Genomic DNA, 24895 nt, shown 5'->3' on the forward strand with positions numbered 1-24895 from the left:
GAACTGAAAATTAATGTCACAGCTCCCACAAATATTATTTAAAACTAGTGAATGTAATTATGTTTTACATTAACCATATAAGAAATGTATGGAGTTTTCATTCCATAGGCTTTTTATCCTTTGTCTCTATAAAGTAATCATTAAAAAAACCTAGACATTGTACTAATGTAAATATTTCTAAATGTTTATAATGGTTAATGGCTAGATGGATGAGTGAGTCATTCTTGCCTAAGAGCATATTATTTGATTATTGCAACCAAGATTTTCATGTTCAGCCTGGTAGTAAAACTTGTGCTCAGAAAACTGGGAGATAAACATGAAATGGATACAACTGTATTTTGCTATTTTTTTTTGTTTTTTTTTAAGTTTATTTATTTATTTTGAGAGAGCCAGAGACAGCACGAGCAGGGGAGGGGCAGAGAGAGAATCCCAAGCAGGCTCCATGCTGCCAGTGCAGAGCCCAATTCAGGGCTCAAACCCACAAAGCTGCAAGATCATGACCTGAGCTGAAACCAAGAGTCGGACACTTAACTAACTGAGCCATCTAGAATTTGCTAATTCTTTGAATCCCCTTTTCCAAAAACATTTCAGTATATCTATATATAGAACGATAACTGTTTAGACTGATCTCTCCCCACAAAATTTCTAATCTGAAGGCAATACAGTTTGACCTTTCAAGGGTAGAGAAAGAGTTCTAGACTAGGACCCCATAATCACTGATTCACTCCATCATTCAACAGACTGAGCCCTCATCTTTTGGTCACTGTTCTAGGCACTTGAGGATAGAGAGAGAAATAAGATAGATAAAACCTTTTGCACAAGTCACCTCTTTCATAAATTTCTTTTCATTAACATATATCGTCCCTAGAGCTTATGTTTCTATCATATTTACCAATACACATTTTTTCAAAGACAGATAAACTTTCATGTATATGATGATTAATATACAAATATATATTATTTATATATAAATATTTCAATGTATATAAAAATATACATATTTATTATATATAATATATAAATAATATAGTATGTAATCAAATGGAAGAATAGTAGCGGTTTCTTTATCTTCTAATTTATGATATTTTTCAATATAACTTAATAAGTATTGCTCAATGACACTAATGTCTAAAATTACAATTCAAGTAAAGATTAAGTGGTTCTATATTACCTTAAAAATGTACCAAAACATGTATAAGAACAACTGTAAAGCTATCTTTCTTTTTTTAATGAAAGAAGAAAAAGCTTGGGGGATAAAGGAAATGGAGTAGACAACAGTATATCTTGTCCTTAGAAAGATACTTGATCTGTTACACCACAAATTCTTATGGGGAAACTAGAGAAGTATGGATTAGATCAAACTCCATTACTATTGATACCAAATTAACTAAAGAAAATCAAATACAGAAGGCAATTATTCGTGGTTCAGCATCAATTCTGAGGTGCTGTCCACAGGGATTACCTAAGAATCATTCTCAAGTCAATACATATATAAATTTTATTAATAAATGAGAAACACAGTAGACGTATGAAGGGTAAATAATATTCCAAATGACTTGAAGTTTTCAAATGAAAACCTATTAGAAAAAATAAAATGGAGACAAATGGCACTGGGGCAAAGAAAATACATTAAAATAAATCTTGCCATTATCTAGCAAATTAATTACATTTTATTAAAGTTAATAAGTTTAAAAATTTTTTTAAATGTTTTTATTTATTTTTGAGACAGAGAGAGACAGAGCATAAGCAGGGAAGGGGCAGGGAGAGGGGGAGACACAGAATCTGAAGCGGGCTCCAGGCTCTGAGCTGCCAGCACAGAGCCCAATGTGGGGCTCAAACTCACAGAGTGTGAGATCACGACCTGAGATGAAGTCAGACGCTCAACTGACTGAGCCACCCAGGAGCCCCTATAAAGTTAATAAGTTTAATAACTTATTAATAACTTTAATAATCTATTAATAACTTTAATAAGTTAAATTAATTAAATTAGAAAAATACCTATTGACAAATAATAGTCATTGAGAACCCTGAAAAGTTGACTCTCTCAGTGATTTCCCTACTAAAGATGGTACCATTTGCAGAAAGTAGCAAGTTGAAGGACAGAAGTCTTCCCTTTCATAAGTCTATTTATGGAAGAATAAATACAGATTTCAATACTCTGTTTGCATTTAAAAAATTATATTAACCTTCTTATGAGATATTTAATACTGGTGACAGAAAGTTATTAGGGGATATTGAAGCAACAAAGTTTTACTTAAGATTTGTTTAACCCTCATGGAAATGATAAGAAAATGCTGGTGCCTATGTTATATTCAATAGCACTGTCTCATTAGGGATAGGCAACTCCACACTTTTTAACATTACTATATAATCATTGTATAATTATTAAATTTTAATTTTTTTCCAAAACCATCTTTTCATGCCTATGTAGAAATCTGTTCAGTAAAATATTAAGGGTTATGTAGGAATCTTATGAAATGTATAGGAATACTGCTATAATAACATGATACTAAATTGCTTTGATGATCAAAGTAGACTATGACCATAACATTCTCAATGTGAACAAAATCAGTCCCATATTACTGAAACACCATATATCATTATCTATGTCAATTCAACATTTTTCTATGAATATCTAGAGATATGTTAGAACCCTATTGCTTTAAGAGAAATTAATTTAAAAATTGTTGTTAATAAATTTTTAAATAGACTATAGTCTACTTTTAAATATATAGAAGAAAATAAATTGGTAGGCTTAATTAGAATACAAAGAATCCTACTTTAATAAATAAAAAAAAAGGGATTCTTGGGTGGCTCACTCAGTTAAGCATCTGACGTCGGCTCAGGTCATGATCTCGCAGTTCGTGGGTTCGACCCCCCCATGTCAAGCTCTGTGCTGACAACTCAGAGCCTGGAGCCTGCTTTGGATTCTGACTCCCTCTCTCTCTCTGCCCCTGCCCCACTCACGTTCTGTCTGTCTGTCTCTCTCTCTCAAAAATAAATAAGCATTAAAAAAATTAAAATAAAATTGGTATAAAATTAAAATTTCAATTTTAACTGAAAGTATGTAGTTCTAGTGAGTTATTAGACTGTTATCATATAGTTTAGATTCCTTTATTACAAATTTTTAATTAGCAGGACCAGGATTCATTAGTGGTGTTGTCAGAAGTAGAAAGCGACATTTACTGCATTTGCTAGAGCATTCCATTGAAGTCCTTCTGAAGACTGAACTATCTTAAGAGAACTCCACAGAGGAAAGTTAGCATGCAGAGGTAAGGCCATGCCATTTCTGCCCTCAGTGGAACACACCTGTTGCCTATGGACGCTCCTGAAAGCCACCTGTATATGGTCAGGAAAGTAGGAAGATAAAAAACTCAGGATAAATTGTTTATTAAACATACACAAATGGGCCCTTTGTTCAAAACAATTTTGTGTAAAAAATAAGCCATGTGAAATACACCAAGCAGTGTCCTTAAAATTTCCTTTTTTTTCTTAATAAAAATGCAGAAATAAGGAAAAGGAGATGAACCGTTTAAATGATGCCCAAAATAAACAGCATGGTATCATATGTGGCAATCTATTACCAATTCCCCTGTTTCTGTCAAATGCTATAGGCCAAGAAAGATGACAATAAAACAATAATCTTAAATTGTGGATTCAGTTTAGGAGCACCTACACTGGCTTGATTTGAAGGAAGACAAAAATTCTGAATTTATTTAACTGCATAACAAAAGAATAAAAGTTAGTTGGTCAATTAAGTTGATGGAGGAAATGCTATTAAAAATAAACTCAAGGACTCTAGTCTGATGAGGCCCAGGTCACTATGCTGGTTTTGCTACCTATTCATAAAGCTTTCTGACTTTCTAAGAAATGCTTAAGAGCACTTATTAGATGAACATAAGGAGAGATTTAAGGTCTAATGGAAAAGACATAAACATTGCTAAGAATTTCTGACAGAAATACAATCGAAAAATGTTAAGAGGAAAAAAATGAGAAAATTTTGCTTATAAATATGGATCGACTTAATCTATGTATTGAAATCATATACACATAAACATTTTCATTTGAAATTGAAATAAAACATAATTTTACGTTCTTTCAAACAGCAAAATATTACCAATGGTTAATTGTTCTTTGAAGGGGAGAATAACAAAATTCCCTAATAGTTGCTGCCCTCTAATGGTCAAATACTTGAGTGATTTATCTGATGAATGTATGCCCAATCTTTAGTTGTAGGTGTATGTGTGCACTTGCACACGTGTGTATTTAATTTACAAGTTACTGTATGTTACACACACAAAAAAATATGGAACCTATTTATTTATTTATTCATTCATTTATTTATTTGTTTATTTTTGAGAGAGAGAGAGAGAGAGAGAGGGTGGGAGGGAATGCGAGCAGGGGAGGGGCGGAGAGCGAGGGCGCAACACAGAACCTGAAGTAGGCTGCAGGCTCTTAGCTGTCAGCACAGAGCCCAATACAGGACTCAAACTCACAAACCGTGAGATCATGGCCTGAGCTGAATTCAGACAGTCAATCCACTAAGCCATGAGGTGCCCCTGAAACCTTTTTAAAGTATTAGTATACTCGCAAAAAAAAAAAAAAAAAAAAAAAAAAAAAAATGTGTTCTTCTCAATAATTGCAATCCCTAAGTAAAAATGAAGACATTTAGCAAGTTTGATGGCAGTCAGAAAAATATGTTGTGGGATAACGGGGTAACATTTTTGAAACCCTATAGTTCATCCCAAACTGTGATGTTTAATACATACAAATAAAAAACCTTCGTTAGGAGAACTACTGTTTTAATAATTTCAGGATGCGCTGTTAAATTTGTAGTATGCACCCTCGATGAATCCTCACTTGCTTAGAATACCCTTTTGATTATAAACATATTTTGTTAGAGGCACTAGGGATATACGGATTCCTCTACATATTATTCTGTGAGAAAAATCTATTCTACATTGAATAATGTGAGTCCAACAATGTCTTTGTTAAATGTTAAATGTTAATGTTTTTGTTTACTTTGACTTATTGAGGTTTTGCCAATCTTCACTGTGAGTCTCAAACAGACTGACACTACATATAATGCGCTGTCTTGTTTGATCTCTGGTTCCTCTATAAAGCATGCTGTGGGTTTAATGTTCTAAGGAACACATGCACAGAATGCATTTGGTAGTTATCTGATAAGAAAATAACATGAATTAAGTAAATATAAACCAAACAGCTTCTAATACAATGTTTAATCAATGCAATAAAACACACAAGCAGGGTAAAATATCTCATGAACACACTACAGAAGATGTTCTTACCTTCTGGAGGAGTGAATACTGAAATATTTGATTTGGGTCCGATTCCTGCACTGGTTTCAGCTGCAACATATACATCGTATACTGTAAATGGTGTTAGGTTAGTGAATGCAAATTTAAGGTCTTTCGTGCTATTATCCAAAATTCGACCTGCAAAAAGCAAAAGATACTGTGGATTATTTTCTCATAAAGCATTTAATCATTCTCACATTTAAGTAGAGAGCCAAATATAGCAATTAACGTTTGTTACTACAATTTAAAACATTATAGTAACAATTATTACAATTTTCAAACATTTACCTTAGTAGTGCATTGATATCAGGTTAATTAAAACAATGGAAAGAACATGAAAATCTTCCAGTATTCAAAATAACCTTCATTAAATCATAAAGCCCTATCCAACTACCATGTTATTTTTTGACATTTTTGAAAGGAAAACATTAGTTACTGCCAAAATTAAAATAGCCACAGTATTTTATACATAAATTTAGTCAATTAAAATGCTAAACATTCTAACTATCTTCTTTAATATTTAGAAAATATTTCTAGTTTAGCTTCTGAGAAAAACTCCTTAAAGAGTACATCATCAAAATTATTTTAACCCTCAATTTCACCTCTGAATAATTCTTTCATCTCTTGCTCTAGCTGAAACCAGGCTCTCTCCTAAGAACACGGCTTCTGTTCCGTTAGCCACCCCACCTGATGGTCTAATTTTTTCCATGGTCATCAAGTGACTATGCCTTCAGGTATGATGTTTTCTCTACTCCTCATAGCCTTGTCTCAGACCAAGAGAGCTCCCTCCTTACAAAAGCTCACAGCTTTAAACCTAATGTCATCAATGGCATCCACCACCCCTCATTGTTGCAGTGACCTTCTAAGCCCAGGGTCACTCCCCTCATTCTGGATGGTTTAGCGCCTGTTTCGATGTCACTGTCTTCAGTGCAACCATCTTAATTTGTGGTGATTTCAGTATTCCTACAGACAATCCTTAAAACACTCCCAGCTCTCTTCAAATAATGGTGTCCTCCACCCTATCTCAGCCACTCCCAAGGCCATCACTATTACCAGGAACCCTGAATCTTCCATGATCTCAATTTCATGCAACTCTTTCTGACCATTCTTTCTTATCTCCTGTTCATTTATTCTAGAACCCAAAGCAACAAGTCTTCAAGTTTACTGGGACTTCCCATCCATTGATCTTTTGACCTATTTTATTCTTTTTGGTTTGGTTCTTCACCACTAGGTTTCCACTCTTTATCCATTCTCAATGACATTGTTGATTATAATCACTGCCTTTACATAAACCTTCAATTCCCTTGTCCTTTTCTTGTTGAAGGGAGCTGGAAAAAAACACAAATCCACTCTGACTGATATCACTTTATCACTACCACACCTCGAATGAGCCCTAAATTGTACCTAGCCCCCTACTAAACTTCCATGCTCAATCAGTCTCTACTCTTTTAAGTTTTCTGTCATAGAACTCAGATTAGGAAAGAATTTTAGAGTTTACTTAATTTACTTCTAGCAATACCTTATCTGAACACCTCAAATTATCTGACAAGGGGATTCCAGGTCCTGATTATTCACAAAGATGGAGAACTTGCTACATTAAGTAGTTGCCTATATTATTTTTAGAGAACTCCAATTATTAGATATGCATTCCTTGTTCTAAGAAGAAATCTGATTTAATATAATGAAGTCTATTGTTCTTCATAAATATATTTGCAATTAGAGTAAGTGAAGGTCCTCCTGTTCAAACATTTGAAGACATGATGTCCTCCAACAATTCTCTACTTAGGATTTATCTCATTCCCTCAGCTTCTCCTCATGAAATATAGAATATGGACAATGTTTATGATTTTAAACAAAAACTTCAAAGAACCTCATCTTCCTTATTCCTTTTTTATTGTTTGCTTCAATTGTAGGATCTTATAAAAAGAGTGTGATACTTTTAAGGAGCTTGATAATGCTAACATATTTTACATAATTCTTACTCCAAAAGGCAAACACAAAACTGATTGAGACTTACCTGATGGTCCATATAATTCAACTCTGTAACTAAATTTCCCTGTTATTACACTTGGTGGGTCCCATGAAATTGAAAAGGACTTCCCCGTAATGTTGCCTGTTACACAGTTTTGTGGTGGTCCTTCAGGAACTAAAATGGTTATAGAAAAAAAAAAAATTAACAAATAATAAATGAGAATTTTATTAAAAACACATCATAAAACACAAAGTCAGAAAGAAAATAAAATATCACACTGAGCAAAGGGTTTTTTAATTTAAAAAAAAAAAGGAAACTGAATTAATTGAAGACTTTAAACAAGACAAGCTGGCTCATCAGATGGACTACTTATTTGCAACATAAACTAGTTTGATTTAAATGCTGTATATGATTGCACAGGGTGTTTCATTCCAACATTGTTCCCTGCAGTTACATTGTCCTGATACATACTTATATATTGAATTCAACCAGGCCTGGGCATAGGCCTTGAAAAGCACTCTCCCTCTGGTGGACACAGGTAGAAGGATCAGGGAATTAACTGGACCTACAGAATCTTATTGGCAAAGGTCTTTACCTTCTGTATTAATACGTGTATTTGGTTCTGAGGGGAAATTTATAACCTATAGTTAAAAGATTCTAATGTAACATGGGTAACATATAAAAAATAATGACATTTAAAAAGTCTATCTTTCATAGATGTGTTTCTACATATTGCATTTTGATTGAAATGAAATATTCCAAGTATTTTTCTCAAGCCAAGGTTCTTGTCTACTAAATCTCACTGTGTGTTACCTCACGAAATTATTTTTTTTTAGCTGTATAAAAAGAAGTACGGATGGAGGAAATGGTAAGATTCAAAGATGATTATTTAAATCAAGAAAAAAATTTCAAACTTCATTTCATGAAATGATAAAAGCTGACAGCTATGTCATCAGAAAAAAAAAATACTGTGCTTTAGTGAAATTACCCTACCAGTAATAATTTCCAGTAACCTAAAAAATTATCAGTCACAAGTGAACAAGTCTGACACTACATGTTTAGTAGGGTATCATGTCAGTAACTACATAAATTTACATATATATAATACTATAATCCCATAATTAAACACACAAATAACCATAGCTAGAAAAGTGTACTTTTCAAAATTAGTAGTAATAATATCTAATTGTACTCATCGAATCCTAACACCACCATCAAAAGGAAGTTGCTATTGCTGTCTCCATTTTTCACATAGGGAGGAAACTCCAGTGCAAAGTAGACATAAGTAGGTGTATTTTTTACATACTATTTTTGTCTGCTACTGAAATGTGAATCACGTGATATTTCTGCCACTACAGATGTTAATTCCACATTTGATTATAGCAGTCTCAGTGAGAGGAGGGTAGAGATGATTGTAGGAGATGTAAAAGGGCAGAGATGATTATGAAAAATTGTTGAGATCACATAGATAAAAGCTTATCTTAGGATCATGGTTATTAGCTTAAGAATCCTTTGGGTCAAATCTCCTTTTTCATTTTAGATGCTTATGTTAATATTATAAAAGAGTACTATAATTGGTATGCCCATTTTCTGTTATTGGTGGGAAAAGTTACCGAAAGGGAAGGAAGTTTTAATAAAAAACATCTATGTGGAGGGGTTCCGGAAGATGGCGGCGTAGGAGGACGCGGGGCTCACAGCGCGTCCTGCCGATCACTTAGATTCCACCTACACCTGCCTAAAGAACCCAGAAAACCACCAGAGGATTAGCAGAAGGGAGTCTCCGGAGTCAAGCGCAGACTAGAGGCCCACGGAAGAGGGTAGGAAGGGCGGCGAGGCGGTGCGCGCTCCACGGACTGGCGGGAGGGAGCAGGGGCGGAGGGGCGGCTCGCCGGCCAAGCAGAGCCCCCGAGTCTGGCTGGCAAAAGCGGAGGGGCCGGACGGACTGTGTTCCGACAGCAAGCGCGACTTAGCGTCTGGGAGGTCATAAGTTAACAGCTCTGCTCGGAAAGCGGGAAGGCTGGAGGACAAAGGGAGGGAGAGCTGCTGAGCCCCCGGACGGCAGAGCTCAGCTTGGCGGGGAACAAAGGCGCCAGCGCCATCTCCCCCGCCCATCCCCCAGCCAAAATCCCAAAGGGAACCAGTTCCTGCCAGAGAACTTGCTCGCTCCGCGCAAACACCCAACTCTGTGCTTCTGCGGAGCCAAACCTCCGGCAGCGGATCTGACTCCCTCCCGCTGCCACAGGGCTCCTCCTGAAGTGGATCACCTAAGGAGAAGCGAGCTAAGCCTGCCCCTCCAGCCCCCGTGCACCTTGCCTACCCACCCCAGCTAATACGCCAGATCCCCAGCAACACAAGCCTGGCAGTGTGCAAGTAGCCCAGACGGGACACGCCACCCCACAGTGAATCCCGCCCCTAGGAGAGGGGAAGAGAAGGCACACACCAGTCTGACTGTGGCCCCAGCAGTGGGCTGGGGGCAGACATCGGGTCGGACTGCGGCCCCGCCCACTAACTCCAGTTATACACCACAGCACAGGGGAAGTGCACTGCAGGTCCTCACCACGCCAGGGACTCTCCAAAATGACCAAACGGAAGAATTCCCCTCAGAAGAATCTCCAGGAAATAACAACAGCTAATGAACTGATCAAAAAGGATTTAAATAATATAACAGAAAGTGAATTTAGAATAATAGTCATAAAATTAATCGCTGGGCTTGAAAACAGTATACAGGACAGCAGAGAATCTCTTGCCACAAAGATCGAGGGACTAAGGAACAGTCACGAGGAGTTGAAAAACGCTTTAAACGAATTGCAAAACAAAATGGAATCCACGATGGCTCGGCTTGAAGAGGCAGAGGAGAGAATAGGTGAACTAGAAGATAAAGTTATGGAGAAAGAGGAAGCTGAAAGAAACAGAGATAAAAAAATCCAGGAGTATGAGGGGAAAATTATAGAAATAAGTGATACACTAAAAAAAAATAATATACGCATAATTGGTATCCCAGAGGAGGAAGAGAGAGGGAAGGGTGCTGAAGGGGTACTTGAACAAATTATAGCTGAGAACTTCCCTGAACTGGGGAAGGAAAAAGGCATTGAAATCCAAGAGGCACAGAGAACTCCCTTCAGACGTAACTTGAATCGATCTTCTGCACGACATATCATAGTGAAACTGGCAAAATACAAGGATAAAGAGAAAATTCTGAAAGCAGCAAGGGATAAACGGGCCCTCACATATAAAGGGAGACCTATAAGACTCGTGACTGATCTCTCCTTTGAAACTTGGCAGGCCAGAAAGGCTTGGCACGATATCTACAGTGTGCTAAACAGAAAAAATATGCAGCCGAGAATCCTTTATCCAGCAAGTCTGTCATTTAGAATAGAAGGAGAGATAAAGGTCTTCCCGAACAAACAAAAACTGAAGGAATTTGTCACCACAAAACCAGCCCTACAAGAGATCCTAAGGGGGATCCTGTGAGACAAAGTACCAGAGACATCACTACAAGCATAAAACATACAGACATCACAATGACTCTAAACCCATATCTTTCTATAATAACACTGAATGTAAATGGATTAAATGCGCCAACTAAAAGACATAGGGTATCAGAATGGATAAAAAAACAAGACCCATCTATTTGCTGTCTACAAGAGACTCATTTTAGATCTGAGGACACCTTTAGATTGAGAGTGAGGGGATGGAGAACTATCTATCATGCTCCTGGAAGCCAAAAGAAAGCTGGAGTAGCCATACTTATATCAGACAAACTAGACTTTAAATTAAAGGCTGTAACAAGAGATGAAGAAGGGCATTATATAATAATCACAGGGTCTATCCACCAGGAAGAGCTAACTATTATAAATGTCTATGCGCCAAATACCCGAGCCCCCAGATATATAAAACAATTACTCATAAACATAAGCAACCTTATTGATAAGAATGTGGTCATTGCAGGGGACTTTAACACCCCACTTACAGAAATGGATAGATCATCTAGACACACAGTCAATAAAGAAACAAGGGCCCTGAATGATACATTGGATCAGATGGACTTGACAGATATATTTAGAACTCTGCATCCCAAAGCAACAGAATATACTTTCTTCTCGAGTGCACATGGAACATTCTCCAAGATAGATCATATACTGGGTCACAAAACAGCCCTTCATAAGTTTACAAGAATTGAAATTATACCATGCATACTTTCAGACCACAATGCTATGAAGCTTGAAATCAACCACAGGAAAAAGTCTGGAAAACCTCTGAAAGCATGGAGGTTAAAGAACACCCTACTAACGAATGAGTGGGTCAACCAGGCAATTAGAGAAGAAATTAAAACATATATGGAAACAAACGAAAATGAAAATACAACAATCCAAACGCTTTGGGATGCAGCGAAGGCAGTCCTGAGAGGAAAATACATTGCAATCCAGGCCTATCTCAAGAAACAAGAAAAATCCCAAATACAAAATCTAACAGCACACCTAAAGGAAATAGAAGCAGAACAGCAAAGGCAGCCTAAACCCAACAGAAGAAGAGAAATAATAAAGATCAGAGCAGAAATAAACAATATAGAATCTAAAAAAACTGTAGAGCAGATCAACGAAACCAAGAGTTGGTTTTTTGAAAAAATAAACAAAATTGACAAACCTCTAGCCAGGCTTCTCAAAAAGAAAAGGGAGATGACCCAAATAGATAAAATCATGAATGAAAATGGAATTATTACAACCAATCCCTCAGAGATACAAACAATTATCAGGGAATACTATGAAAAATTATATGCCAGCAAATTGGACAACCTGGAAGAAATGGACAAATTTCTAAACACCCACACTCTTCCAAAACTCAATCAGGAGGAAATAGAAAGCTTGAACAGACCCATAACCAGCGAAGAAATTGAATCGGTTATCAAAAATCTCCCAACAAATAAGAGGCCAGGACCAGATGGCTTCCCAGGGGAGTTCTACCAGACATTTAAAGCAGAGATAATACCTATCCTTCTCAAGCTATTCCAAGAAATAGAAAGGGAAGGAAAACTTCCAGACTCATTCTATGAAGCCAGTATTACTTTGATTCCTAAACCAGACAGAGACCCAGTAAAAAAAGAGAACTACAGGCCAATATCCCTGATGAATATGGATGCAAAAATTCTTAATAAGATACTAGCAAATCGAATTCAACAGCATATAAAAAGAATTATTCACCATGATCAAGTGGGATTCATTCCTGGGATGCAGGGCTGGTTCAACATTCGCAAATCGATCAACGTGATACATCACATTAACAAAAAAAAAGAGAAGAACCATATGATCCTGTCAATCGATGCAGAAAAGGCCTTTGACAAAATCCAGCACCCTTTCTTAATAAAAACCCTTGAGAAAGTCGGGATAGAAGGAACATACTTAAAGATCATAAAGGCCATTTATGAAAAGCCCACAGCTAACATCATCCTCAACGGGGAAAAACTGAGAGCTTTTTCCCTGAGATCAGGAACACGACAGGGATGCCCACTGTCACCGCTGCTGTTTAATATAGTGCTGGAAGTTCTAGCATCAGCAATCAGACAACAAAAGGAAATCAAAGGCATCAAAATTGGCAAAGATGAAGTCAAGCTTTCGCTTTTTGCAGATGACATGATATTATACATGGAAAATCCGATAGACTCCACCAAAAGTCTACTAGAACTGATACATGAATTCAGCAAAGTTGCAGGATACAAAATCAATGTGCAGAAATCAGTTGCATTCTTATACACTAACAATGAAGCAACAGAAAGACAAATGAAGAAACTGATCCCATTCACAATTGCACCAAGAAGCATAAAATACCTAGGAATAAATCTAACCAAAGATGTAAAAGATCTGTATGCTGAAAACTATAGAAAGCTTATGCAGGTAATTGAAGAAGATATAAAGAAATGGAAAGACATTCCCTGCTCATGGATTGGAAGAATAAATATTGTCAAAATGTCAATACTACCCAAAGCTATCTACACATTCAATGCAATCCCAATCAAAATTGCACCAGCATTCTTCTCGAAACTAGAACAAGCAATCCTAAAATTCATATGGAACCACAAAAGGCCCCGAATAGCCAAAGTAATTTTGAAGAAGAAGACCAAAGCAGGAGGCATCACAATCCCAGACTTTAGCCTCTACTACAAAGCTGTCATCATCAAGACAGCATGGTATTGGCATAAAAACAGACACATAGACCAATGGAATAGAATAGAAACCCCAGAACTAGACCCACAAACGTATGGCCAACTCATCTTTGACAAAGCAGGAAAGAACATCCAATGGAAAAAAGACAGTCTCTTTAACAAATGGTGCTGGGAGAACTGGACAGCAACATGCAGAAGGTTGAAACTAGACCACTTTCTCACACCATTCACAAAAATAAACTCAAAATGGATAAAGGACCTGAATGTGAGACAGGAAACCATCAAAACCTTAGAGGAGAAAGCAGGAAAAGACCTCTCTGACCTCAGCCGTAGCAATCTCTTACTCGGCACATCCCCAAAGGCAAGGGAATTAAAAGCAAAAGTGAATTACTGGGACCTTATGAAGATAAAAAGCTTCTGCACAGCAAAGGAAACAACCAACAAAACTAAAAGGCAACCAACGGAATGGGAAAAGATATTTGCAAATGACACATCGGACAAAGGGCTAGTATCCAAAATCTATAAAGAGCTCATCAAACTCCACACCCGAAAAACAAATAACCCAGTGAAGAAATGGGCAGAAAACATGAATAGACACTTCTCTAAAGAAGACATCCGGATGGCCAACAGGCACATGAAAAGATGTTCAACGTCGCTCCTTATCAGGGAAATACAAATCAAAACCACACTCAGATACCACCTCACGCCAGTCAGAGTGGCCAAAATGAAGAAATCAGGAGACTATAGATGCTGGAGAGGATGTGGAGAAACAGGAACCCTCTTGCACTGTTGGTGGGAATGCAAATTGGTGCAGCCGCTCTGGAAAGCAGTGTGGAGGTTCCTCAGAAAATTAAAAATAGACCTACCCTATGACCCAGCAATAGCACTGCTAGGAATTTATCCAAGGGATACAGGAGTACTGATGCATAGGGGCACCTGTACCCCAATGTTTATAGCGGCACTCTCAACAATAGCCAAATTATGGAAAGAGCCTAAATGTCCATCAACTGATGAATGGATAAAGAAATTGTGGTTTATATACACAATGGAATACTACGTGGCAATGAGAAAAAATGAAATATGGCCTTTTGTAGCAACATGGATGGAACTGGAGAGTGTGATGCTAAGTGAAATAAGCCATACAGAGAAAGACAGATACCATATGGTTTCACTCTTATGTGGATCCTGAGAAACATAACAGAAACCCATGGGGGAGGGGAAGGAAAAAAAAAAAAAAAAAAAAAAAAAAAAAGAGGTTAGAGTGGGAGAGAGCCAAAGCATTAGAGACTGTTAAAAACTGAGAACAAACTGAGGGTTGATGGGGGGTGGGAGGGAGGGCAGGGTGGGTGATGGGTATTGAGGAGGGCACCTTTTGGGATGAGCACTGGGTGTTGTATGGAAACCAATTTGACAGTAAATTTCATATATTAAAAAATAAAAAAATAAAAAAAATAAAAAAATAAAAAAATCTTCAAAAAAAAAAAAAAAATCTATGTGAAAAAAATGAAAGATTACTCTCTAAGTAGTTTAACTCTTTTTTTCTACATACACAAAAAATGAAATCATACCTGATTCCGGTGTTCTGACAATGGTACTATCAATATAACCTGCTTCCGTTGTAACAGCAGAAACTTCAAAAAGATATGTTGTATAAGGTCTCAAATGTGTCACTACAAAACTTATAGGCTCTTTCCACACAGAGCTTATCTTACTCCTTGCCAACGTGCTCAAAGAATATGTGGTACGTGACGGAGGTGTAATTCTACCAAGGGTTGGAGAAGGGCTGGTGGTACTCCATAAAAAAGATTCATTATTCTCCTAGTGAATAAATAAATAGCATTGGGAAAATAATTGGTATCTCAAGGTGAACACGATAAGTGTAATCATTTCTTTTTCTTTTATATAATAAATATTGTTCTTAAATGTATGTGTATGATTCATTAAGATTTTAACAGATTGTTATCTATTCAAGTTATGGACAAATTTGCTAGATTTTAACTTTACCCATCTATATCTACAGTTTTAGAACAGAATATATTTATTGTATTCTTTGTACCTTAATATTTCTTATGAATAGGATTTCAAAAGGCTTAGAATAAAGGTAAAGCTATAACAAAATTATTAGTAAGAATTTTTAAAATTCATGTTAGGGGTCCCTGGGTGGCTCAGTTGGTTAAGCATCTGACTCTTGATTCCGGCTCAGGTCATGATCTCACGGTTTGTGGGTTTGAGCACCACATCAGGCTCTGCACTGACAGTGCGGAGCCTACTTGGATTGTTTCTTTCCCTCTCTCACTGTCTCCCCCCACACCGCTGCAAAGTAAATAAATAAACATTTTTAAAAAATTAAAAGGAGGTTTTGAGACTTCTATAACTTAAAGTATTCAAAACAAAATAATTTTGTTTATCAATAATGCCACAAAGATCACCAAAATTATCTTTGGAAAAGCATGACACGGTATTCCCAGCAAATTCCCATAAATGACTAGAGTAATAACAAATTCTTTGCCAAAGATATGCACAACCAAAACAATCTACTTCCACAAACATAATTTTGCTGCCTTCTGCTCCCCTTCTGTCACATGGAAATATCTTTTTTTCAGCGATATCTTATACTTTGCTCTTTCAGGTCTTTATAAAATATCCTCCACCCAAAATAGCCCCCTCACACAATCTCTCATGTCCTTATTCCAAGGCCAAGCCAAGGTCCATTCACAAATGCGGCTCCTTTTAAGAAGTCTCTCCAGAGATCCCTGTGAGATTTTTATATTTCTTGAATTCTCAAACCCTTCACTTATTCTACCTTGAATACAGCCAATTGTGTATAACATGATACTATAACCTAATACTATAAGTAATCAAGCAGCTAATAAGCACAGTGGCTTAAAAAATTTTTTTCAAATGCTGGAAACTTCAAGTTATAATTTCACCTAGAATTTTTGAGACATTGAAAGTGTTCATAACACTTACATTGCATTCTGGCAATTTCCCAGTCAAAATGTCTTCTACTCTGATGGAGACATCTTTCACTACTATCCCACTTCTGGCATGCTTGACACTAATCTTGAAGCTGGTAATTTTGCCATTTGGTTGCCGAGGTAAATACCAAATCAGGTTTACTGCAGAATAGTTAAAGGCCTCAACTGTGAGATTCACTACTTTTCCTGGAGCTGGGGAAGTGAGAGGGTTTGAAAGAAGGGAAAAAAACACTGTTATAAACCTTAGAATGGCATTCATATAATGTTGGGATGTTACACTTCTCACACTATGTAAAATTAAATATTCTATGTTAGAAAAAAACTCTACTTGGCGCAAGACTTTTAGAAATATATTTAATTAATTTTGCCTGGAATTTGAGCCCACAAATTTGTATTTAAGACAAAATAAGCTTTATTTTAGGATTATTTGGCAAGTGGATCCATTGATGAACTATTTCAAGCAAATCTGAAAAATATCCAATCAACAGTTATTTGTGAATATGCAAACAAATTTGAATAATGAATCTCCTCCTGAAATATTTTGGAATTGTGTAGTTTCCTTAGATAATGAAGAAGTGGCAAACTGAAACAATCAGCCAGCCATGTAAACCAAAAAGCACATTTCCAGAATGTATGTAAATATCTAGTGCCTAACATAAAGTGGACACCACCCAACTGGTTGTGCTTATTATGTTTTGAGCTTTATACACCCTCAAAATAAACTTTCATCAGAATTCGTGACCAAATAATTCTTAATAATTATTGATAAACTGCAATAACAAGCTATATGCCATTTTACCTGGTGTGAGACAAACATGAAACCAGAATGAAGTAAAATTATGCACATTAATTTCAAGGTAAGTTATGCAAAACTGACAATGTAAATAATCAAGATCCTTTATAATATAGAACAAACACGACAAATCACTATTAAGAGGAATAAAAACAAAACAGGATGCTCACGATAAAACACTATAAGTGATAACAATGCCTAGTATTAAGATATAGAGTTTAAATGCACATTATAAAGAAGAATGCCAGAATATGAATTGTAAATAAAAGTCATATAAATTATATAAGGAAGTTAGGTCCTAGGAAAGAGAGCTGTTATAAATTATGTTAAACCATAGAAACTAGGAAACTCAAGGTCAGCTCAATTTTAATGGAAAAAAATAAACCAGTTTGGAGGGGTAATTAATCACTAATAATGGATGGAATGATTGATGGAAATTTTTTTCTCCATGGAAAACTCATCAATGGAATTAAAGCTTAGAAAGGACATTGAAAATATAACTCTCTGACACTAAAGATCAAACCACTTGAATTTCTTTTGGATGGATAAAATGTAATAAAGCAAAAGGAAAAGGGTTGTTAAAAATATGAGGCTATAAAATTATGAGTTAAAACTTTTATCATGATTTTTTAAAAAAACTGAATGTATTTGACATATAACTATATAAATTTAAGGTGTGCATTGTGTGAATTTTATATATATCCATATTGTATTATGATTGTTGTTGTAGTCATATTTAACATAACATCTATCATGTTACATAATTATAATATCACACTGTACTATTCATTATATTGTGCATGAGATTTCTATGGCTTACTTATTACTTGAGGCAAGTTTGTATCCTTGAACAACATCAGTCTTATTCCCCTACCCCCTATCCCCTGGTGACCACCGTTTCACTCTTAATGCATCCTAATTACCTTTTAAAATTTCTGATATGTGTAAACTATACACATGGTTATAATTATGCCTGACATGTATATGTATATATATATATATATTTATATATGATATGTGTGTATATATATATATATATGTATATATATAAAAGGCAAATTGCAAACAAGCTACACATTTTTAAATGAACCTCAACAACAGATACAAGGGACTACTCAAGTATAGAGAAAATTGAATTTATAAGGTAACCAAACATTTATTAAATGCATGATTTTAAGATATTTTAAAAGTGATCAAAAGTATTAAACAGATGGGAAATAATTAAATACGGTAAACAACACTTTGTGAAAAAATGGTAATTTGATTAACTTGCTTTAATAATTTTTTCTCAAATTTTTCTGCTTGTGCTTTCCTTTTGTGACTTCATGATGTCTGAAGAATAATCCTGGCTCTTTTCTGTAGTTGGAAGGTCTTTCTCTATTTTAAATAATCTAGCTTCTACTTCTGGAATTTTAGTACCAAAATCCAATTATTTCTCAATTTTCATAGAGTGAATTTATCCATTTTGATTCAAGTCAAGATTCAATACTGTAGTATCAAAACTTTTTGTTTTATAAATAAATCATTTCATCTTTCAGATAAGTGTTCTCCAACACTTTGAGGACATAGCTAGCCTAATGAGATGCATAAATTTTCTAGTATGTGTAAGTGTCTACAACTTTCCAAAGCATACACCATACAAAGCTTGCATTTATTGAGCCAGAAAGAAACTTCACAAATCCAATATAGAGACTTCTAAAAATATTACCTGCATTTCTAAGGATCCATCAAGTTGAAAATAGAAGTGCAAGAGGTATTTGTATTATCTTAAAGCCAAAATAAATTCTATGTTTACCAGAAATGATACTGATGGGAAGTTAAGAAGCTGAGTTTTTTCCGCTTGTGGATGGAATATTAACCCAGTAAGGTATAACAAGTTAGCCTGTATAGTCTTCTGAAGAGTATTTTTATTCATGGGGAAGAAATTACTTCTGATTTAACAATAATAAATGCAGTTTATTTATTTCATAGAACTATTCTTTAAAGTTGGGTTATATATAGTATAAGTAATAAAAAGGAGTTGGAGAATACTGATATAATGAAATTTAGATTTACATTACATTATTACATCTTTAACATTTAAAAAAAAAAAAAGGATAGATAGGAGCAAGAGAAATTATGTAATTATCCAATTTGCCCAAAAACTCACAACAAATGATCAACAGTGAGACTCCCAAGACAAAATTATTTTCATATATCATTCAAAAGTTTTTCATAATTAGAATATTGTAATACATATTTTAATGAATAACCATCCAATAAGACTCTAAAAGTAATTGAATGGCCATACTATTGAAAATTTTATGGATTTCAACACTATATTTAGTTTATATCCTTATTTATTTCAAATGACAAAAACTCATAATTAAGCTAATTTGGGAATAAATGATTTAGGAAAATTACCACTTTCTGCCGTTTGGAAAAGAAATGGGTCACTAAACACTCCAATGCCAGCGCTGTTTTCAGCAGCAACCTAAAACAGACCAATAGAATTGTGTTCAAACTTTTTACTCTCTAATTAAACAGAATCTGAAATAATAAAATTTTGACTTGTTGATAAGTTAAACGATAGACACTTTTCCCTTAATTCTTGAAATACTCTTAAAGTAGATAGCACACATGGAACTAATCCATATTTTCATTTTCCCTAAGGGTATATTTGCAGCATAGTTTGATTCAACACATTTCTCAAATTTCTAATGGAAAAATTAATAGTCAAGTTTTGTAGTCAATTAGTAGTGATAATAACAACAGATACTACTTGTGGGAAACTTCTATGTACCAGGAAATTTCCTAGAAATTTTACACATCTCATTTTATCCACATAATCAAAACATAAGGTATTCCTATCAGCATGTTATAGATGAGGAAACTGATTGAGAGAGGTCATGTAACTTGTGCAAGTCATATAGGAATAAGTGATAGAACCAGAATTCCATTGAAATCATGCTTATTTCTAAAGCTCAACCACTTTTTATTATATTAACATTGACTATTTCTGTAACAAATACGAAACCATATACACGGTATCTGGCTTGAGAATTTACAATATAACCAGTCAAATATATACTCAAGAAAATTTTACAAACAAGTCTAATCAGTGATAGTAAGTATTTTGAATTTAAAAGATGGAAAAATTCTTTTGACTCAGATAGTCTAGTCAAAGAGACTAGAATAGGCACAGAAAATGTCATTACTGAGATCAAAACTCTTATGTTATTCCAAATGCCATAAGTGGAGTCTGAAAACCTTGGTTTATATTGAATTTCACCTGGGGTGCCTGGGTAGCTTAGCTGGTTCAGTGTCTAACTCTTGATTTTAGCTCAGGTCATGATCTCATAGTTCTTGAGATCAAGCCCCGTCTGGGGCTCTGTGCTGACAGCATGAAGCCTGCTTGGGATTCTCCCCTTCTCTCTGTACCCCCTGCCTCTCAAAATAAATCAAGTTAAAAAAATTTTTTTTTAATATATTGAATTCCACCAATTACCAAATGAGTAGCTATAGGCAATTTACTTAGTACTGCTCTAAATCCCATTTTCCTTCTCTTTAAAATGGGGATAACAATATACCTATGTCATAGAATTGTTCCAAGGACTAAATGAAATAACACATGTAAAGTACTTAATAGGATTTTCCCAAAATCACATAGATTTGATACCTACATTTGAGTATATCAAATGGACTGCACCAAATACCCTTTGGAATTCTGCAACGGCTAACATTTATTCGAACAGCATAAAGGTCACAACAATGATTTATAAAGTGTGGAAAGAACAGAAGAATAAGGGCTTCCCAGTAGACCTGAAGTAAGAGAATTCAAAGGAATAAAAATTCAAATTCCATAAAAACAGATCTAAGCAGAACTAGGTTAGCTAAATTACCTTTCTGTCTGCAATAGCTTCTTATATCACATTAAAATGTAATCTATACCTATTACCTTCAATAGTGTATTTTAACATATAAGCTAATCTGAATAAATGCTTGTTGATAGAAATTATGTGTACTATGCCATTCTCAGATGCCAGTAGAAAAGGTTTCCTAGTCTTTACCCATGGTTCTGCAATGAAATAGCCAAGTCATGAGTCTTTGACCTTGACCTCTGCATCAGTAAGTTTCCTTTTAACTATTCTCATATAGAGGATCCCTACTATTGGGATGCTTTCCAATTCTTACTGTGTGCTTTGATTCCAATAGGCATGCTTCCAATAAGGAAACCACCGCCCCCAGGCAAATTCTCTTTCCCATCATTTCTTACCATCCAGAAAGCCATCTCAGTTATGTCTTTTCACATATTTATACAGCTTTTATAGATTTTTTCTCTACATCCCATTATCTTCAAAGCTCAAAGAACATATTGATGTTATGTTGAAAATAGGATCAAAAAGGTATCCGTATCCTTTCCTATACTATGGAAATATGACAAATGTATCTTAATTGTAAGTATTTTCATATGGCCTAATTTAGGATTGCTTTTTATAATTTCTCCTTTACTTAATTTCTTCATTTAATTTTTTAAAAATGTTTATTTATTTTTGAGAGAGAGAGAGACGGACAGAGCAGGGAAGGGGCAGAGAGAGAAGGAGACACAGAATCTGAAGCAGGCTCCAGGCTCGGAGCTGTCAGCACAGAGTCCGACATGGGGCTCAAACTCACAAACCGTTAGATCATGACCTGAGCCAAAGTCAAATGCTCAACCAACTGAGCCCCCTAGGTGCACCTTCTTTACTTAATTTCTAAATAACATGTTGTTTAATTCTGCATATTAAACATTGTAAAGAACTAAAAGTTTTTCTAAAGACACAGTAAATTTTCAGGAAATATTTATTGAATGGAACAGAATTGAATTCACTGTTGTCTGAGAAACTGGCTCAATAGAAACTTTCAAATTTGCTAAGAGAAACGTAAATCCGACAAAATGAAGAGAAAAATAACAAACCTAACTTTACATTTAATGAAAAAATAGACTATTTTTCCTATAAAGCCTGTTATTCAATTTAAACTTGACTTATTCATTTAGAAAGTCACTAAGCTAAATGGTTTTAAAATAAATAAATAATATAAATACACCTGAAAATGAAAAGAGATTACAACATTTGTTCAGTTAAGAGCCCAGATGGGCACTGAGGTCATGACTCAAATGTTCATTCTTCAGTCACTTGGCTGTGTTCAGCTACAAAGTCTTGACCAGGTGGGACAAAGTTCCTTCACTTTTAAAATGAATGAAATATTTTTTAATTTTTTTAAAAAAATTAATATTTATTTATACTTGAGAGAGAGAGAGAAAGAAAGAGGGGGGAGGGCAGAGAGAGATGGAGACAGAATCCAAAGCAGGCAGCAGGCTCTGAACTGTCAGCACAGAATCCAATGTGGGGCTCAAACCCACGAGCAATGAGATCGTGACCTGAGCTGAAGTCAGAGGCTTAACCAACTGAGCCACCCAAGAGCCCCCAAATGAATGAAATATTTTAATAGTAAATAATTATTAAAAAAAATATTACCTTGATTTCATACGTTGTTCCAGGATTAAGATTAGTAAGAAGAACTTCCAGACTGTCCGGCTTCGTTCTAACTTGTGTATATTCTGTTTGCATCCATGGACAAACTTCCTTATATTTCACAATGTAAGATATGATTCTTCCATTTGGGTTAGGTGGTGTATTCCAAGACAGAAGAATCCCAGCAGATCCAACTCTTTCTCCTGCTAGGAAGACTGGAGGCCCTGGTTCTATTAAAACATATATATATGTTGTTAAAAAGACAAACAACTATTGTATTTTCATAATCATAAGGAAGAAAGTATTTACAGATGTGGACTTTTGAAGTTCCCAAAGACTAATGGCCTCTCAAATGTGAGTTTGACCTCCCTAGAGCTTTGCTACCAAAAGAAAAAAAAAAAGGTTAAATGCGTTGGGGGATACCCAAAACATTCTTTTGTAAGAATGTAAAAAATGGAATGCTACTACATACTACAGGCCAAATACACTTTTGATGCCAGATCATTTTAAAAAGAAACTTATCTGTGCAAAGCTTACACACAAAACTAAGAAAACAGGAATGCAGTCTTACAAACTGAATAATTCTTCTGAGCAAGTGTAGTGAGTTTATTTTCATGGCTCTGCATCATTTAAATATTACTATTAACAGTCTCTGTGATCCATTTCACAAACAAGTATAATTATCATTATCATTACTCTCTGAAAGTCAAGAAAGCTAAAGAACTGGTAGAACACAGGTCTTAAACGGATCACTTTCTTAAGTTTCCATTTTGCGTTAATTACTAACCTGTTGTCATGCATATAATGCACATATTGCTAATGTAAGTATTTCCATCCAATAGATTTATACTAGCTGCAAATATTTCATAAAAACACTTCATAAAAAAAGAAAATACATACTCACTTGTTACATTCGTTGTCACTGTTCTACTAACAGGAGAGCTGTATGTTGTAGCAGAAATTGAAGAGATGGTCACATCGTACCTAGTGCCAGGAACAGCGTTGGAAACATCAACCTAGAACACCAAAAACAAATAACTGCCTTAAAACTCTTTCTGGAAAACAAGAAAGCTAAAACAATAAATCTATCGCAACAACAACAAAAATAAACATCTCACTCTATAACTCTGCTGTGTTTAAAACATTCCAAATTCCATATTATTGTAAAATATAAATCTGTTCTACCACATAACTATTTACCAATAACATATAATAAAAACTTACAAAACATACTGTGTTATCAAGAACTAAATCAGTATTTCAATCTATCTAGTTTGTTGTCACAAGAAACAACTATTTAAGAATCTTAAGAAATCTACAGTCCATTGCTTAACCCTGGTTTTTAGAAGTATATTAAAATACCTGTGTCTCTGAAGTTCCAATAAAAAGTAAAAGAAAAATGATTATAAAATCCATCATTATTACATTTTTCAGGCAGTGGAATCACATTGATGGCTCTAGAGAGAAATGTTGCCTGCATTAATGATTTAAAGACAGATCCTCCTGGCAAGTACACAATTAATGAGCCTGGATTACTCAATAGCTCTGCCCTTTCTTTGTTAAACTATTCATGAACCCTTGGATGCCTGGCTGTAGGTTCAGGGTAAGACTGAAGAAAAAAACGCATAGACGTTGCTAAGGTAACAATCCACCAATGCTGAAACTTAAACTCATCAATTCAGCATCAGTGTTTTTGTCTTCATTTTGTGCTTTTAAAAACTCTCAAAGGAGTAAGTTTTCATGGTGTATGAGTTTCATAAAGAACTTTCCTATTAGGACCAAATATAAATACAAGTTGGCTCAGCAAGTACGATAATGAAACCTATACCTGATACTCTCCACCTCCAAGATCTTTGATAGTAACAAAGCCACTGTCAGGAACAAGATCCACATGAAACCTTTCCACACGGCCAGAGGGCAGGCTCCAGTACAGAGAAAAGGAATGTGCAGAAATATTGAAGGCTTTAAGTTTCTCAGGTCTTTCTGGTTCTGATATTAAAAAATAGAGGTTTGAAATAGCATTATTCTCTTAAATATTCAAAGATAAAATGAAAATCAATAGCCTGTAAGATTTCAACACAACCACACTGTCAGAAAGCACTGAGTCCTTTAAATTATCTCTAGTCACACGTAGGTGTTAGGCATCTAAATCTTTAATAGTAACTAGTTTCTAAGTATAATT

The 24895-nt window shown here is 35.2% G+C and overlaps 1 protein-coding gene across 4 annotated transcripts in view; it reads right to left on the bottom strand.

The window, feature by feature from the left end:
* The window catches only part of PTPRQ (protein tyrosine phosphatase receptor type Q), a 206695-nt gene extending 182516 nt beyond the window's left edge, over positions 1-24179 (bottom strand). For 3 of the 4 annotated variants that reach the window (XM_053894769.1, XM_053894770.1, XM_053894768.1), the window contains exons 1-8: positions 24076-24179; positions 23618-23729; positions 22717-22943; positions 19622-19691; positions 16418-16617; positions 15016-15265; positions 7336-7464; positions 5310-5456 (exon numbers count right to left, since the gene is read on the bottom strand). In XM_053894769.1, coding sequence (XP_053750744.1) covers positions 5310-5456; positions 7336-7464; positions 15016-15265; positions 16418-16617; positions 19622-19691; positions 22717-22943; positions 23618-23729; positions 24076-24132 — 1192 coding nt within the window. In that variant the 5' untranslated portion in view covers positions 24133-24179. Of the gene's footprint in view, positions 1-5309; positions 5457-7335; positions 7465-15015; positions 15266-16417; positions 16618-19621; positions 19692-22716; positions 22944-23022; positions 23084-23617; positions 23730-24075 lie in introns of those variants that run through there. The other variant, XM_053894771.1, reaches the window with a different exon arrangement.
* Positions 24180-24895: the final 716 nt, after the last annotated feature.

This window comes from Panthera pardus, unplaced genomic scaffold (genome assembly GCF_024362965.1).
Source record: "Panthera pardus isolate Hobbes unplaced genomic scaffold, ASM2436296v1 HiC_scaffold_6, whole genome shotgun sequence".
Lineage (NCBI taxonomy): Eukaryota > Metazoa > Chordata > Mammalia > Carnivora > Felidae > Panthera > Panthera pardus.